At 41.2% G+C, this 16,757-nt stretch overlaps 1 protein-coding gene across 1 annotated transcript in view; it reads left to right on the top strand.

The window, feature by feature from the left end:
- MOV10L1 (Mov10 like RNA helicase 1) overlaps positions 1-16,757 on the top strand; it is a 317,167-nt gene that overhangs the window by 248,572 nt on the left and 51,838 nt on the right. Inside the window, exons 11-16 of the mRNA XM_069764946.1 lie at positions 4,121-4,191; positions 4,804-4,895; positions 9,427-9,485; positions 10,625-10,737; positions 16,170-16,248; positions 16,401-16,573. Coding sequence (XP_069621047.1) covers positions 4,121-4,191; positions 4,804-4,895; positions 9,427-9,485; positions 10,625-10,737; positions 16,170-16,248; positions 16,401-16,573 — 587 coding nt within the window. The remainder of the gene's footprint in view (positions 1-4,120; positions 4,192-4,803; positions 4,896-9,426; positions 9,486-10,624; positions 10,738-16,169; positions 16,249-16,400; positions 16,574-16,757) is intronic.

Raw genomic sequence — 16,757 nt, 5'->3', positions numbered from 1 at the left:
CGTTTGATACCGTGCCGCACAAGAGGTTGGTACACAAAATGAGAATGCTTGGTCTGGGGGAAAATGTGTGTAAATGGGTTAGTAACTGGCTTAGTGATAGAAAGCAGAGGGTGGTTATAAATGGTATAGTCTCTAACTGGGTCGCTGTGACCAGTGGGGTACCGCAGGGGTCAGTATTGGGACCTGTTCTCTTCAACATATTCATTAATGATCTGGTAGAAGGTTTACACAGTAAAATATCGATATTTGCAGATGATACAAAACTATGTAAAGCAGTTAATACAAGAGAAGATAGTATTCTGCTACAGATGGATCTGGATAAGTTGGAAACTTGGGCTGAAAGGTGGCAGATGAGGTTTAACAATGATAAATGTAAGGTTATACACATGGGAAGAGGGAATCAATATCACCATTACACACTGAACGGGAAACCACTGGGTAAATCTGACAGGGAGAAGGACTTGGGGATCCTAGTTAATGATAAACTTACCTGGAGCAGCCAGTGCCAGGCAGCAGCTGCCAAGGCAAACAGGATCATGGGGTGCATTAAAAGAGGTCTGGATACACATGATGAGAGCATTATACTGCCTCTGTACAAATCCCTAGTTAGACCGCACATGGAGTACTGTGTCCAGTTTTGGGCACCGGTGCTCAGGAAGGATATAATGGAACTAGAGAGAGTACAAAGGAGGGCAACAAAATTAATAAAGGGGATGGGAGAACTACAATACCCAGATAGATTAGCGAAATTAGGATTATTTAGTCTAGAAAAAAGACGACTGAGGGGCGATCTAATAACCATGTATAAGTATATAAGGGGACAATACAAATATCTCGCTGAGGATCTGTTTATACCAAGGAAGGTGACGGGCACAAGAGGGCATTCTTTGCGTCTGGAGGAGAGAAGGTTTTTCCACCAACATAGAAGAGGATTCTTTACTGTTAGGGCAGTGAGAATCTGGAATTGCTTGCCTGAGGAGGTGGTGATGGCGAACTCAGTCGAGGGGTTCAAGAGAGGCCTGGATGTCTTCCTGGAGCAGAACAATATTGTATCATACAATTATTAGGTTCTGTAGAAGGACGTAGATCTGGGTATTTATTATAATGGAATATAGGCTGAACTGGATGGACAAATGTCTTTTTTCGGCCTTACTAACTATGTTACTATGTTACTATGTTACTCTTGTTTACCCATAGGTCAGTGGTGACTCCTACACCTTGCCCAGCGGCCCCTTTTCACCTCCTGTCTTTACCAACTTCCTTATGTTATACAATGGCTGTTATTATAACTCTGCCCCCTTTGGATGTATACCGTCTCCCGCTCCTTCCCTAACTTACCTCCATGTCTCCTCCATATTCCCTCTCTGTGTCTGTATTGTAGTGTTTGTTGGACACTTGTATGTGACTTTCATTGTGGTCCGTATCTCCTCCGTAGGCAGGGTGTGCCAGCGTATTTTGCGCATGGCATCCTCCGTATGTAATCCGTATGGCATCCGTAATCTCAGGCTTGCAAAACCGACATGCGGACATACAATGGATCCATGTGCTCAAAAAATCGAAACAACATATATACTATATATATATATATATATATATATATATATATATATATATATATATATATATATATATATATATATACTAGATGGTTGCCCGATTCTAACGCATCGGGTATTCTAGAATATGCATGTCCACGTAGTATATTGCCCAACCACGTAGTATATTGCCCAACCACGTAGTATATTGCCCAGCCACGTAGTATATTGCCCAGCCACGTAGTATATTGCCCAGCCACGTAGTATATTGCTCAGCCACGTAGTATATTGCCCAGCCACGTAGTATATTGCCCAGCCACGTAGTATATTGCTCAGCCACGTAGTATATTGCCCACCCACGTAGTATATTGCCCAGCCACGTAGTATATTGCCCAGCCACGTAGTATATTGCCCAGCCACGTAGTAGATTGCCCAGTCACGTATTGCCCAGCCACATAGTATATAGCAGAGTCACGTAGTATATTGCCCAGCACAGAGCCACATAGTATAGAGACTTAAAAAAATAAAAATAAACATATATTCACCTATAGCCCGTTGTAGTCCTGCTATACTTACCATCCGCCGCCTTTCTCGCTCCTCTCCACACTCCCGGGACCGCTCCATTGCAAGCAGTAGCTTCCGCTTCCGTCCCACGGCTGGTGTGAGCAGGAGCTATGATGACGTTGCGGTCACATGACACGGCAGGTCCTTGTCGCACACCAGCCCTGGGACGGGAGCGGAAGCTGCCGCTTTCAATGGAGCGGTCCCAGGAGTGTGGAGAGGAGCGAGAAAGGCGGCGGAGGGTGAGTATAGCAGGTTTTTTGTTTTTTTATTTATTTTTAACATGACCTATTTTTACTATTGATGCTGCATAGGCAGCATCAATAGTAAATAGTTGGGGACACACAGGGTTAATAGCAGCGGTAACGGAGTGCGTTACACCGCGGCCCGTTACCGCTGCCATTAACCCTGTGTGAGCGGTGAGTGGTGGAGGGGATTCTGGAGCGGGCGCCGGGCAGTGAGTGCAGGGGAGGGACCAATCGGACTGTGGCTGTCGCTGATTGGTCGTGGCAGCCATGACAGGCAGCTGCCGAGACCAATCAGCGAACGAATAACCGTGACAGAAGGACAGACAGACAGACGGAAGTACCCCTTAGGCTTTTGCGATCTCCTTCCTAAACCCGACATGATATGAGACATTGTTTACATACAGTAAACCAGTGTTCCCCAAGTTCGGTCCTCAAGAGCCACCAACAGGTCATGTTTTGAGGATTTCCTTAGTACTGCACAGGTGATAATTGCATCACCTGGACAAGCAATCATTCATATTGCATCATTCATGCAATACTAAGGAAATCCTCAAAACATGACCTGTTGGTGGCTCTTGAGGACCGGAGTTGGGGAACACTGCAGTAAACCATCTCATATCCCCATTTTTTTTGCATATTCCACACTACTGTTAGTAGTGTGTATGTGCAAAATTTGGGCGCTCTAGCTATTAAATTAAAGGGTTAAATGGCTGAAAAACGCAATTTTCTCCGCCAGAGTAGTAAAGCCAGTGACTGAGGGCAGATATTAACCCCTTCACCCCCGGAGCTTTTTCCGTTTTTTCATTTTCGTTTTTCGCTCCCCTCCTTCCCAGAGCCATAACTTTTTTATTTTTCCGTCAATATGGCCATGTGAGGGCTTATTTTTTGCGGGACGAGATGTACTTTTGACCGATACCATTGGTTTTACCATGCCATGTAACAGAAAGCAGGGAAAAAATTCCAAGTGTGATGAAATTGCAAAAAAGGTGCAATCTCACACTTGTTTTTTGTTTTGGCTTTTTTGCTAGGTTCACCAAATGCTAAAACTGACCTGCCATTATGATTCTCCACGTCATAACGAGTTCATAGACACCTAACATGTCTAGGTTATTTTTTATCTAAGTGGTGAAAAAAAATTCCAAAGTTTGCTAAAAAAATAAATAAAATTTTCCGATACCCGTAGCGTCTCCAATTTTCGTGATCTGGGGTTAGGTGAGGCCTTATTTTTTGCGTGCCGTATTTTTCTCGCCCCCATAGACTTTCATTGGCGTATTTTTTGCGCAATACGGTGACAAACGCAGCATGCTGCGATTTTCTACGGCCGTAGAAAGCCGTATAATACGGATGCGTAATATACGGCTGATAGGACATGACTCATTGAGAATCATTGGGCCGTGTGTAATGCGTGTTTTACGGACGTATTTTATGCGCTCATACGTCCGTAAAACTCGCTAGTGTGACGCCGGCCTTAGTGACCATACTCACTGAGTCACATTATGAGGTGTGTTGAAATTTAGTCAAATTGGATTCATCTGTTGTTTCATTTTTTGCTTAGATTTGCGGGATGTTGTAGAATCTAGCCCTATGTTGGTAGATGATTTTGGTCTCAGTTGATTGATGATACTTCATTTTGATCTCAGCAAATTAGACAATTTATATCAGTAGCAATTTTTAATCTATATCTTTTGTTCATGGAGATCCAACGTGTAATTTAAGTGTTCCCTTAATTTTGTGAGCTGTGTTTAATGTTCCATGTGTGTGTTTTGTGATATCCAGGAGACAGGGTCCTGTTGAAGAAACACATGTATAGCACTCCAGTGGTGGAATTTGTTGGCTTGGTTGCTGAGGTAAGTTTCACAGTAGCATGCAATCCTTTTGGTCTTTCCTTTTTAATTGTCTGTGCTTTATTTCTTGTAACGCGGAGTGTCCGGTATGGTATTGCATGCTATTCGGATCACCCAGGTCACATAAATAATGCATGTACGTGGAGCAGAGATGCTGACACTCATGTGCATTACTTCAGATTATGCAGAACTTTCCATGTTGATGCTTTTATTCATAGTCCTGGTATTACGGTTTTAAAAATTCATGTTTGAGTAGAAAGTGCCTGTGCTATAAAACAGAGAAGCTACTTATTTCCCAATTGATCTATAGCATATTCCATCATTCCCCTCTCAAGTCATAATAGGGCTGTGTATATATTTTCTACCGCATGCTCTGCTTGTTTGTCTTCTATTATGTCTCCATAATGTTGAGTAAATTGCAGCTGCGCTGGTATTTTCTCGTTGAATAGGTACTTATCCTCCGAGCGGCTCCAGCTGCTTACTTTGAACACACATAGAATAAGAGCAGTTGTTTAGTGATGAATAAAACCACACAAGTGGTACACGTTGTTGGCTATACATGCAATCAAATACAGCTGAACACATTTTGTACAATAAATCTTTCGCCTTTTCTAGATACATGACGAGGAGGTAGCCCTGCGTGTTAACGCAAACTTGGAGCAGTCCTACAACTATGAACCGATGGAAGTCGAATTCACAATAAACAGGCAATGTGCCCATCTACTCTACTATAAGCTTCAATAACCTCTGCGGGCTCAGTCTCTTCTATGATGATCGTGTTCACATACTTTTATAAACCTCTTATATATTTTTAATGCTAAATTAACGCTCAAATATTTGAGAAGCAGGACATAGGACATCCTTTGTTTGTCAAAGAAAGTAAGGCTGCCTTCACACTGTGTTTAGGGGCGCGCTCCGTGGTCCATTGCAAAACGGAATCCATATGTATTCGCCGACAGGGCCATAGACTGTAATGGTGCAGGCAGAATTCAGTGTTATGCATAATTTTCAGGCTTGTACCCCTACTGGAGATGTAGACGTCGTAAACTGAGTATGATTCTCTGCCTCCAGAAGGTGTACATTCACAAAAATTAGTCTATGGCCGCACGTATGTCTGGATCCCGTTTTGTGAGGTTTTTGGGTGTAAACTCCCGACAGGCCACTGAACAGCTTATTTACAGGGCAGTGATGCACTGCTTAGGCACTATTCATAATTCTTTCCGTTTTTGGATCTGTTTTGGGATCATAAAAACAAAAATAAATGTTCCAATATCGAACCAATTTTATTGGGAACAGAAGTGTCATAAAATGTCTCTTTGCTTCCTTTCCATGCCACAATCCATTTTTTAGCTGGAGAAAAAAAAAACACTCTTCACATCTATTCTGTCTGGCTCAAAAAAACAGATTACAACTGGATCCTTTTTTTTAACATTGAAGTATTTGATCCGTTAACAGATCTGATCTTTAGTATTACACATACCCAGAACACTAGAGCTGTTCAGAGACACCTAGAAAAAAACAATCCGTTATAGTAGGAACAAAGCCCGATGAAAAACGGAAACCAAATTGTCAGTTTTTAGGGTAAGTTCACACAAGGCGTTTTTGCTGCATTTTCTTCCGTAGCAAAACCTGATCATCTTGGCAGAACAGAAGCTGCGCCAAAAATGCAGGTTTAGGTGCGTTTGTTGCCGCATTTTTGGTGCATTTTTTTCATGCTTTTTTTTTTCTATTTGCGCATGCCAATAAAGTTGAGTGTACACAGAGAAAAAAAAACAATTTCTTGTACATAGATAGAATGAATACATTGATAGAATGAATAGACAGAATGAAGTCTAAGGGGTATCGTTTCTCCTTATGGAGAGTGACATACCATCTCTGGCTTGTCAAGGTAAGGAGGCTTATTCGCCGTGCAATGCTCCTCTGGAAAATATAATATGCAAATTGCCTCTTCTGAAAAAAAGAGGACTTAAACTCTATAGCGCCACTTGTTTGAAGTAGCGATCCTACAAGTTACAATCAACTCTTTAACGAGTCGTGCAATATGACTTAGGATAAAAGCCAAATCAGTATCTCAATTCGCAGACACGGTGTTTCGGGCTGTTGGCCCTCGTCAGTGCGGAGCATGAGAACTAGATAGAATGAATACATTAATAGAATAGATAGAATGAATAGATAGACTAGATAGAATAGATACATTACCTGCGATATCTTCTTCCCCGGCATTTTCCCACGGTGTAGAGGTTACCTCCGGTCAGGCTGTGAGGAGCGCAGGCTCGGTGACCGCTACGTCACCGCTACTTACTGAGCCTGCGCCCGCTGCTTCTCATTCATTCCCCAGTAGCTTCCAGCCGGGAGCGGTCGCATTAGCAGCACTCCCAGATGTAAGCTTTATCTCCCCACAGATTCTGCATGGGACACTCGTTATATCGGACAATGACAGATCAGGGAGTATACTTTTGGTTTATTATTTTTATTTCAGAAGATCAATGGCTTCGCTTTGGAATGGCAGAATAATAAAATGGTAAAACTGTGTGGTGTTTTATTTCATTAAAATGCATGTAGAAAAGCCGCGGAGACACCATCACGTGTTTCTCAACGCAAGCAATGAATAGCCAGGTCTTTCACCGGGAAGGAACAACCACGGGAAGGGCAGCATCCAAAAAGGAAAACCACCTATGCCAAAACATGGTATCCATCCACAGACAGCTGTTTCGGGGTATTTGCCCCTCATCAGTGTGGAGTAGGAAACTGGCTATTAGGAGCAGTGCCTGGTAATAGGACTACAAACATAAGGATGAATGACCTCGGGGAGATCAAAACATCCAACACCGCGGAGACACCATCACGTGTTTCTCAACGCAGTGATCCAGAACACTGCTCCCATCCCTTATGGGAAATATGCAAATGCATGTAGAAAAGCCGTGGAGACACCATCACGTGTTTCTCAACGCAAGCAATGAATAGCCAGGTCTTTCACCGGGAAGGAACAACCACAGGAAGGGCAGCATCCAAAAAGGATGGTGTCTCCGCGGCTCTTCTACATGCATTTGCATATTTCCCATAAGGGATGGGAGCAGTGTTCTGGATCACTGCGTTGAGAAACACGTGATGGTGTCTCCGCGGTGTTGGATGTTTTGATCTCCCCGAAGTCATTCATCCTTATGTTTATAGTCTTTTTAGTAGGCACTGCTCCTAATAGCCAGTTTCCTACTCCACACTGCTGAGGGGCAAAAACCCCGAAACAGCTGTCTGTGGATGGATACCATGTTTTGGCATAGGTGGTTTTCCTTTTTGGATGCTGCCCTTCCCGTGGTTGTTCCTTCCCGGTGAAAGACCTGGCTATTCATTGCTTGCGTTGAGAAACACGTGATGGTGTCTCCGCGGCTTTTCTACATGCATTTGCATATTTCCCATAAGGGATGGGAGCAGTGTTCTGGGTCACTGCATTGAGAAACACGTGATGGTGTCTCCGCGGTGTTGGATGTTTTGATCTCCCCGAGGTCATTCATCCTTATGTTTATAGTTATTTCATTAGAAGACTTTTTTCTGCATGTGTGTGTTTATTTAACCCTTTAATATAGGATTACTAATGGATAGATGTCTTATTGACACCTCTCCATTACTAAGCCGGCTTAATGTCACCTTTCAATAGGAAGGTGACATTAACCCCTCATTACCCCGCTTGCCACAGCTACGCCTACAGGACAAGTGGGAAGAGCCGGGCAAAGATACAGAATTGGCGCATCTAATTGATGAGCCTTTTCTGGGCAGTTGTGGGCTGCTATTTTTAGGCTGGGGCCTATATCAATGGCCTCTTACCAGCCTGAGAATATCAGCCCCCAGCTGTGAGCTTTAGCAAGGCTGGTTGTAAAAAATAGGGGGGACCCCACGCTGTTTTTTTAAATTATTTAAATATATATATATTTTTTTTTTTAAAGCCTGAAGACTCCTCTATTTTTGATATCTAGCCTTGCTGAAGCTGACAGCTGGGGGTTGTGAGTTTTGTCTGGCTGGTTATCAAAATTAGGGGGGAACCATGCCTTTTTTTTAAATTATTTATTAATAGCGCAGGAGCAGCAAATGAACACTCCCATCCGCCGCTCCTGCTGTCACAGTAATTAGCGGCTGTAGGTGTCAGATGATGGGAGCAGTAGTCCCATCAGCTGACACCAGTGATCGATGGTAAAGTTTACACCTCCGATCACAGCTGAGGGCTCCCGGGGAGCCACGGCTCTGACCGGCGGGGAGGATTTCCATGATGATCAGAAGCGTTGGTTTGCCGCGCTGTCATGCATATGACAGTGTCAAACACTGTATTGTCAGACCCCCCATTCAAGAGAATGGGGATCGGGTCCGCACTGCTGGATGACCGGCTGCATGGACACATCATGCACCCTGCCATCTAGATGTAGCAGAGCCAAGTGTGACGTCACATCCGACTCTCCTTGACTTTTCTGCAGCAAATACGCTGCAAGAAAAGTCATCCTGCGTATTTGTAGCGTTTTTTTCACTATCCATTAAAGTCAGTGGGTTGAAAATGCTGGAAAAACTCTGAAAGAAGTGACATGCTCTATGTCCAAAATCCTGATGACACAAAAAAAAACAATATGTGTGCATGAGATTTCTGAAATCTCATAGGCTTTGCTGGTACTGTAACAAGCAGCTGAAAATTAGCATAAAAAACAGCAAAAATGCCCTGTGTGAACTTACCCTTAAAGACCTTCATTTTTTTGAAGGATCACGTAAAAACTTAAACCTTTGTTCTCATTTTGCATTTGCTGTAGTTATGTTTGTAGCAGATCTGTGGGTTTTTTTTTGTTTTTTTTATTATTACTGATCTGTTGCAAATGGATGACATTTGGACATGGGAGCAGAGCCTAATTCATTACTAGAGTTGAGCGAATTTGTTCGGATTCGGTCACCAAATATGAAATTGACAGATTCGTGCCATATTGCTACCCAATTCGAGCCGAGTTTATGTTTGATGATCAGTTCTGAACATATTCGGTCATTTCTACTCCCATTGACTCCATTGATGTTCGGCGACTATTGCAAAAACAATATTTGCCGCCCATTGTAATCGGAACCAAATTTTTACAAATTTGCTCAACTCTACTCATTAGTAGTGGTTAGCCAGATATGGGCAAGGTGCTTGAGACATTTGGGCTGTGGATTTATGCCTCCTAGTCACATTAAGGCTGTATAGATGGTTCACTTTTTTTTTGTCATTCTTTATAGAACCAGTAGCAGACGGTGTCAGTTTGCTGTAGAACAAGCAGAACATCTTGGACAAGCAGGTAAGTGGTGACCTTATAAGAGAGCTACTTAACCTCTTAGTGACCTCTAATACGTCTTTTTACTGACCTGCGATATAAGAGAGTAGCATCCCCATGCAGGGGACAATCCAGCAGCTGTAGAATGCTTTGTGCCCATATTGAATTTTAAATATGGACATCGCTGTCATTCATAGACAAACTAGGTTTATTCATATAGGAGATGTACATTGTACAGTGAAACAGATCATGTAAGGCACAGCTCTTTGTATACTTGATATTTTTATCCAACACAATTTTTTTTTTGTAATGGCAAACAATCAGAAGCTCGCCTGTTAGATTTATAGAACATTTTTGTTCCATGCATACTGGTGTCGGTGTGACAAAGCAATTACAACACGTCCATGAAGAGCATGGGGGTGATCCCCGCGGCCTTAGTTATGCTGGGTTATAACGCTTCTTGATACCGGAATGAGAAGGGAGTGGACAGAAAATTTTGCTCCAGTAGGAAGCCTTGGGCCCTCTAGTTTTGGATGAAAGGAATGACATGAGCTTGTTTGTATCTTGGAGGTCATGGCCTTCATCTTCTCTCCTAGTTCCCTGTAATCATTTTTAAGGACCTTCAACCTCCCTCTAAATTTGTCATTGGTATCGATGTGCTCCGATGTAATCACTTTGAATGGAGATGCAGAACCGCTCCTATTCATTGGAAAAGCTCGTATTCGGTGCAATGGTGGTCATTCTGCAGAAAATGGATAGGAGCTCTGCTGCGCCATTCAAGGCGTTTACATCCAGGGACAGTCAGAGCAAGTAAGTGCACACGATACAAAGGGTTTTCAACAAAGTACTAAAAATGAACATTTTATTTAAAATTATTGAATCTGTCCAATTACTTTTGGTCCCTTTAAAGACAGGGTGGCACATGTTAAGGAGCTTTAACTCCTAAACCCTTCGTCCAATTTTAATGTGGATACCCTCAAATGAAAGCTGAAAGTCTGAACTTTCACCTGCATCTGAATTGTTTTGTTTAAAATTCATTGTGGTAATGTCTATAACCAAAATGAGAAAAATGTTGTCTCTGTCCAAATCTATATGGACCTAACTGTATATTGACAAGTCGAAAGGAAGATACGATTTTATTTTGATTGCTATTGTCTCCCAAGTGCTTTTTCCAGAAACTGTGGTATTACAGTCTCCACAAGTCATCACAACGGGGATCAACATGCGGGATTATGTGGACGAGAAAGCTCAGACAGTCGCCCAGCAGGAAACTCAGGTATATTACACACAAGCCCTTATTGGGAAAGAAGCCTTTTGATTCGGCGCACAAAGCGTAGTTAGTGGTATTGCTCGGAACAATTGGAAAAATTGCATCATGCGTTCCTGTGGCTTATGAAGAAAAGTGCACAGGTTGCTTGGCCTGGGGTGAAAAGAATTGTGAATAACATTGCAAAAGGAACAAACATTAAATCAAAACGAATACTTCTGAATTGCGACTTTATATAAATTTGCACAAAAAGTAGCAAACTCGTTCCAGTAAGGGGAGGGAGGTAAATAAGAGGAACGTAGCCTCATGACTGAAGTGTTATATGTAGAAGTGTGCCAAACTTGGCAAACGCTGTGCAGCCTTTGAATTTGGCACAGAGAAGGGCAAAACCTCCAAAGTGTCCAATATATATGTAAAATATTGGGGCATCAGTGGTTTAGCTTTTATTCTATTTACAAAGGAGAAGCCATTGGCTATTACGTGTTTCCAGCCTTCATACTACACACAGGAAAGTCGAAATTCAGCAATGGCACAAAGATGTTCTGTGCCCAGACTGTGCCTTTTTGTGGTGCTTTTATCTGTTGATTGCCCTTATAACATGTCCTTGCCCATTCTTCTGTGCCATGGTAATACACTTCTCCATCTTCATGAGAGAAGGGGTTATTATTTAGTGCTGCGCCCTTTTCATGTGAAGAACAAAGCATATTACGCTGATCCCTTTAGTGCTGCTGTTCAGCTGAGACCTCTAATTTGTGCAATTCTCTGGCCTATATCAGAGCTCTTCAGTGGCGTGTAATTACAGAACAAATATGCTCCTCTGTTCTAGTGCCCTTCCAGAAACCTGTATTATCTGAATTTTGCTGTACAGTCTGATGTGTTCTTGTGTCACATTGCCCAAGCACGTTGCATTTATGGATGCTGTCCTCTAAATCACTTTTGAGTAATCTCTAAACTCCTTTTCCCGTTCTTAAAGCTGTGTTTAATCAGTGTTCAATGGTGTGTAAGGGTTTTGTTCGCATGTCGAGGATTTGCTGAAGATCATTTTCACTGTGAATTTCACCCTATGCTATCCTTTGCAACGTAGGGTTCAAGCCGTGATGAATTCTGCAAGTAATATAAGCAGATTTTTCAGATTCATTGCAGATCTATTGCAGAGTTGTTACTAAATCCTCAGTGGAAATTAATCGGTGTTTATTGTGGATTTTCACTCAGGTATCACTCTTTTCAATAAATGGAGTGACATTCAAATCAAAATGCACATGTAATGCATAACAAATTGTGCAATAGAACTTGCATCAGATCCACAGTTAGATCTGCAAGCCATTTTTTCATTTCAAATTACCCTTATTCAAGATGGCACGACTATATTTTCGTTTTCTGTTAAAAATAAACAAAAAAAAGGACCGGCACGCAGACCAATGCTCTTCAGTAGACTGTTCAGCTGATTGTTTTTTTTTTTTTTTTCAACTAATTGCCTGGGACAATGGTAGAAAGTTTAAAAAAAAATAGAATGTATAAAAAAAATTTAAAAAATCCCCAAATAAAGAGAAAAAAAAGCAGTTCCCAGTAAATCCATTTATTTATGTAAATTAAAAAAAAACAATAAAAGTGCACATATTTGGTATCGCCGCGTCCGTAACGACCCGCTCTATAAAACTATCCCACTAGTTAACCCCTTCAGTGAACACCGGAAAAAAAAAAAAAAAACCAAGGCAAAAAACGTTGCTTTATTATCATACCGCCGAACAAAAAGTGGAATAACGCGATCAAAATGACGGCTATAAATAACCATGGCACCGCTGAAAACGTCATCTTGTCCCGCAAAAAAAAAGCCGCCATACAGCATTATCAGCAGAAAAATAAAAAAGTTATAGCTCTCAGAATAAAGCGATGCAAAAACAATTATTTTTTTTATATAAAATAGTTTTTATTGTGTAAAAGCGCCAAAACATAAAAAAAAATTACATAAATGAGGTATCGCTGTAATCGTACTGACCTGAAGAATAAAGCTGCTTTATCAATTTTACCACACGTGGAACGGTATAAACGCCCCCCTAAAAGAATTTCAGGAATTGCTGGTTTTTGTTCATTCCGCCTCACAAAAATCGGAATAAAAAGCGATCAAAAAATGTCATCTGCCCGAAAATGGTACCAATAAAAACGTCAACTCGTGCCGCAAAAAACAAGACCTCATATGACTCTGTGGGCAAAAATATGGATAAATTATAGCTCTCAAAATGTGGTGATGCAAAAACTATTTTTTGCAATAAAAAGCGTCTTTTAGTGTGTGACAGCTGCCAACCCTAAAAATCTGCCAAAAAACGCTATAAAAGTAAATCAACCCCCCCTTCATCACCCCCTTAGCTAGGGAAAAATAATAAAATGTAAAAAAATGTATTTATTTCCATTTTCCCATTAGGGTTAGGACTAGGGTTGGGGCTAGGGTTAGGGTTGGGGTTAGGGTTACCGTTGGGATTAGGGTTAGGGGTGTGTTTGGATTAGGGTTTCAGTTATAATTGGGGGGGTCTCCACTGTTTAGGCACATCAGGGGCTCTCTAAACGCGACATGGCGTCCGATCTCAATTCCAGCCAATTCTGCTTTGAAAAACTAAAACAGTGCTCCATCCCTTCCGAGTTCTCCTGTGCGCCCAAACAGTGGTTCCCCCCAACATATGGGGTATCAGCGTTCTCAGGACAAGTTGGATAACAACTTTTGGGGTCCAATTTGTCCTGTTATCCTTGGGGAAAATAAAAACGTGGGGGCTAAAATATCATTTTCGTGGAAAAAAAAATATTTTTTATTTTCATGGCTCTGCGTTATAAACTGTAGTGAAACACTTGTTGGTTCAAAGTTCTCACAACACATCTAGATAAGTTCCTTGGGGGGTCTAGTTTCCAATATGGGGTCACTTGTGGGGGGTTTCTACTGTTTAGGTACATCAGGGGCTCTGCAAATGCAACATGACGCCTGCAGACCAATCCATCTAAGTCTGCATTTCAAACGGCGCTCCTTCACTTCCGAGCTCTGCCGTGCACCCAAACAGTGGTTCCCCCCAACATATGGGGTATCAGCGTTCTCAGGACAAGTTGGACAACAACCTTTGGGGTCTTTTTTGTCCTGTTACCCTTGGGAAAATAAAAACGTGGGGGCTAAAATATCATTTTTGTGGAAAAAAAATATTTTTTATTTTCACGGCTCTGCGTTATAAACTGTAGGGAAACACTTGTTGGTTCAAAGCTTTCACAACACATCTAGATAAATTCCTTGGGGGGGTCTAGTTTCCAATATGGGGACACTTGTGGGGGGTTTCTACTGGCTAGGTACATCAGGGGCTCTGCAAATGCAATATGACGCCTGCAGACCAATCCATCTAAGTCTGCATTTCAAACGGCGCTCCTTCCCTTCCAAGCTCTGCCATGCACTCAAACGGTGGTTCCCCCCCCCACATATGGGGTATCAGCATACTCAGGACAAATTGGACAATAACTTTTGTGGTCCAATTTCTCCTGTTACCCTTGGGGAAAAAAAAATTGTGGGCTAGAACATCATTTTGTGGAAAGAAAAAATGATTTTTTAATTTTCACACCGCTACATTCTAAACTTTAGTGAAACAATTGGGGGTTAAAAGTGCTCACCACACATCTAGATAAGTTCCTTAGGGGGTCTTCTTTCCAATTTGGGGTCACTTGTGGTGGGTTTCCACTGTTAAGGCACGTCAGGGGCTCTCCAAATGCGACATGGGTTCCGATCTCAATTCCAGCCAATTTTGCAGTGAAAAGTCAAATGGCGCTCCTTCCCTTCTGAGCTCTGCCATGCGCTCAAACAGTGGTTTATCCCCATATATGAAGTATCAGCGTACTCAGGACAAATTGCACAACAACTTTTGGGGTCCAATTTATCCTGTTACCCTTGGGAAAAAAAAATTGGGGGCAAAAAGATCATTTTTTGTGAAAATTAATATGAAATTTTTTTACGGCTCTACATTATAAACTTCTGTGAAGCACTTGGAGGTTCAAAGTGCTCACCACACATCTAGATTAGTTCCTTAGAGGGTCTACTTTCCAAAATGGTGTCACTTGTGGGGGTTTCCACTGTTTAGGCACGTCAGGGGCTCTCCAATCGTGACATGGGCTCCGATCTCAATTCCAGCAAATCTTGCATTGAAAAGTCAAATGGCGCTCCTTCCCTTCCGAGCTCTTGAGCCATGTGCCCAAACAGTGGTTTACCCCCACGTATGGGGTATCGGCGTACTCGAGACAAATTGTACAATGACTTTTGTGGTCCAATTTCTCCTGTTACCCTTGGTAAAATGAAACAAATTGGACCTGAAGTAAAAATTTTGTGAAAAAAAAGTTAAATGTTCAATTTTTTTTAAACATTCAAAAAATTCTTGTGAAGCACCTGAAGGGTTAATAAACGTTTTGAATGTGGTTTTGAGTACCTTGAGGGGTGCAGTTTTTAGAATGGTGTCACTTTTGGGCATTTTCTGTCATATAGACCCCTCAAAGTCACTTCAAGTGTGAGGTGGTCCGTAAAAAAAATTGTTTTGCAAATTTTGTTGCAAAAATGAGAAATCGCTGATCAACTTTTAACCCTTAACTCCCTAACAAAAAAAAATTATGTTTCCAAAATTGTGCTGATGTAAAGCAGACATGTCGGAAATGTTGTTTATTAACTATATTATGTGATATAACTCTCTAATTTAAGGGCATAAAAACTAAAAGTTTGAAAATTGCTAAATTTTCATAATTTCCAACAAATTTTTGTTTTTTTCACAAATAAATGCAAGTCATATCGAAGAAGTTTTACCACTATCATGAAGTACAATATGTCATGAGAAAACAATGTCAGAATCACCAGCATCCGTTGAAGCGTTTCAGAGTTATGACCTCATAAAGTGACAGTGGTCAGAATTGTAAAAATTGGCCCGGTCACTTAGGTGAAAACAGGCTTTGGGGTGAAGGGGTTAAAAGCAAACAAAAAAAAAAAAAAAACAGCATGCACTTGTCTTCTTCCAGTTTCATAAGAGACTTGCCTATTCAAATGTTTGGGTGTCCCAAAAACAAAATGGGATCCATACACCATCTTAAAGATAGGATACTGTTTGGTAAATTTGAACTACTTCTGATGTATATAAATGGATGCCACACAGATGAAAAAAGTCTGAAAATCGTATAATTTTTTTATACACTCTTGTGAACATAACATTCCAGGGTAAAAACATCAGATACTTAATATGATGTTAAAAAAGACCGCACATTTCAAGCCTAAAGAGAAAGTATCAATGGAACAGGTTCTATAACAGCACTGTATGTCCATGTCCTGTACTGAATTAAATGTTGTAGTTTGACCTCATAAGTTATTTCACGGTCCGTTTCTTTTCTGTGTATAATATGATTTTTGCTTAGATGACCATTTCAGTTCTATTTTCCATGAACAGAGCAAGCCGTGCATACGAGGGAAGAATGCAATCTGCATGAGTGACATGGTGACGGTGGCTACACAGACGAAAAGCCGAGGTCGGTGATTTGGGTTTTTTTTTTAAACTTTTTAAATAAAAGTTGTTACTGCTCTTATTCTTTTGTTATTATTCCGTGAATACGGTTTCTTTAAGAATATGGATATATATTTTGGAGAAATAAATGTAACGATGTTCATGACATGTGTGCAGGTGAGAAATCCCAAATGAAAAAAATGTGCCAATTCTTCAATCCAATGTTGAATGATCGACAAAAGTTGGCAGTGACAAGGATATTAAGTGGAGATTGCCGCCCTACTCCTTATATTCTCTTTGGGCCACCGGGCACAGGGAAAACTGTTACAGTCATTGAAGCTATTCTGCAGGTGACAGATTTTTTTTTTAAATCCATTTTATGGTAGACTGCTGTGTATCGTATTGTTAAATGCGTTATTTTTATTTTGTTTTACTTTCACCACAGTGGTATTTTATAGCATTATTTAAAAATCTCCTCCCGGTGTTTTAGTTTATTGAAACCACACATTAAGTATATCAGTGTCCATAAGTCGT

Source organism: Ranitomeya imitator, chromosome 4 (genome assembly GCF_032444005.1).
Source record: "Ranitomeya imitator isolate aRanImi1 chromosome 4, aRanImi1.pri, whole genome shotgun sequence".
NCBI classification, from domain to species: Eukaryota; Metazoa; Chordata; class Amphibia; order Anura; family Dendrobatidae; genus Ranitomeya; species Ranitomeya imitator.
The sequence above is the reverse complement of the archived record's forward strand: the minus strand, read 5'-3'. Positions and strand labels throughout refer to the sequence as shown.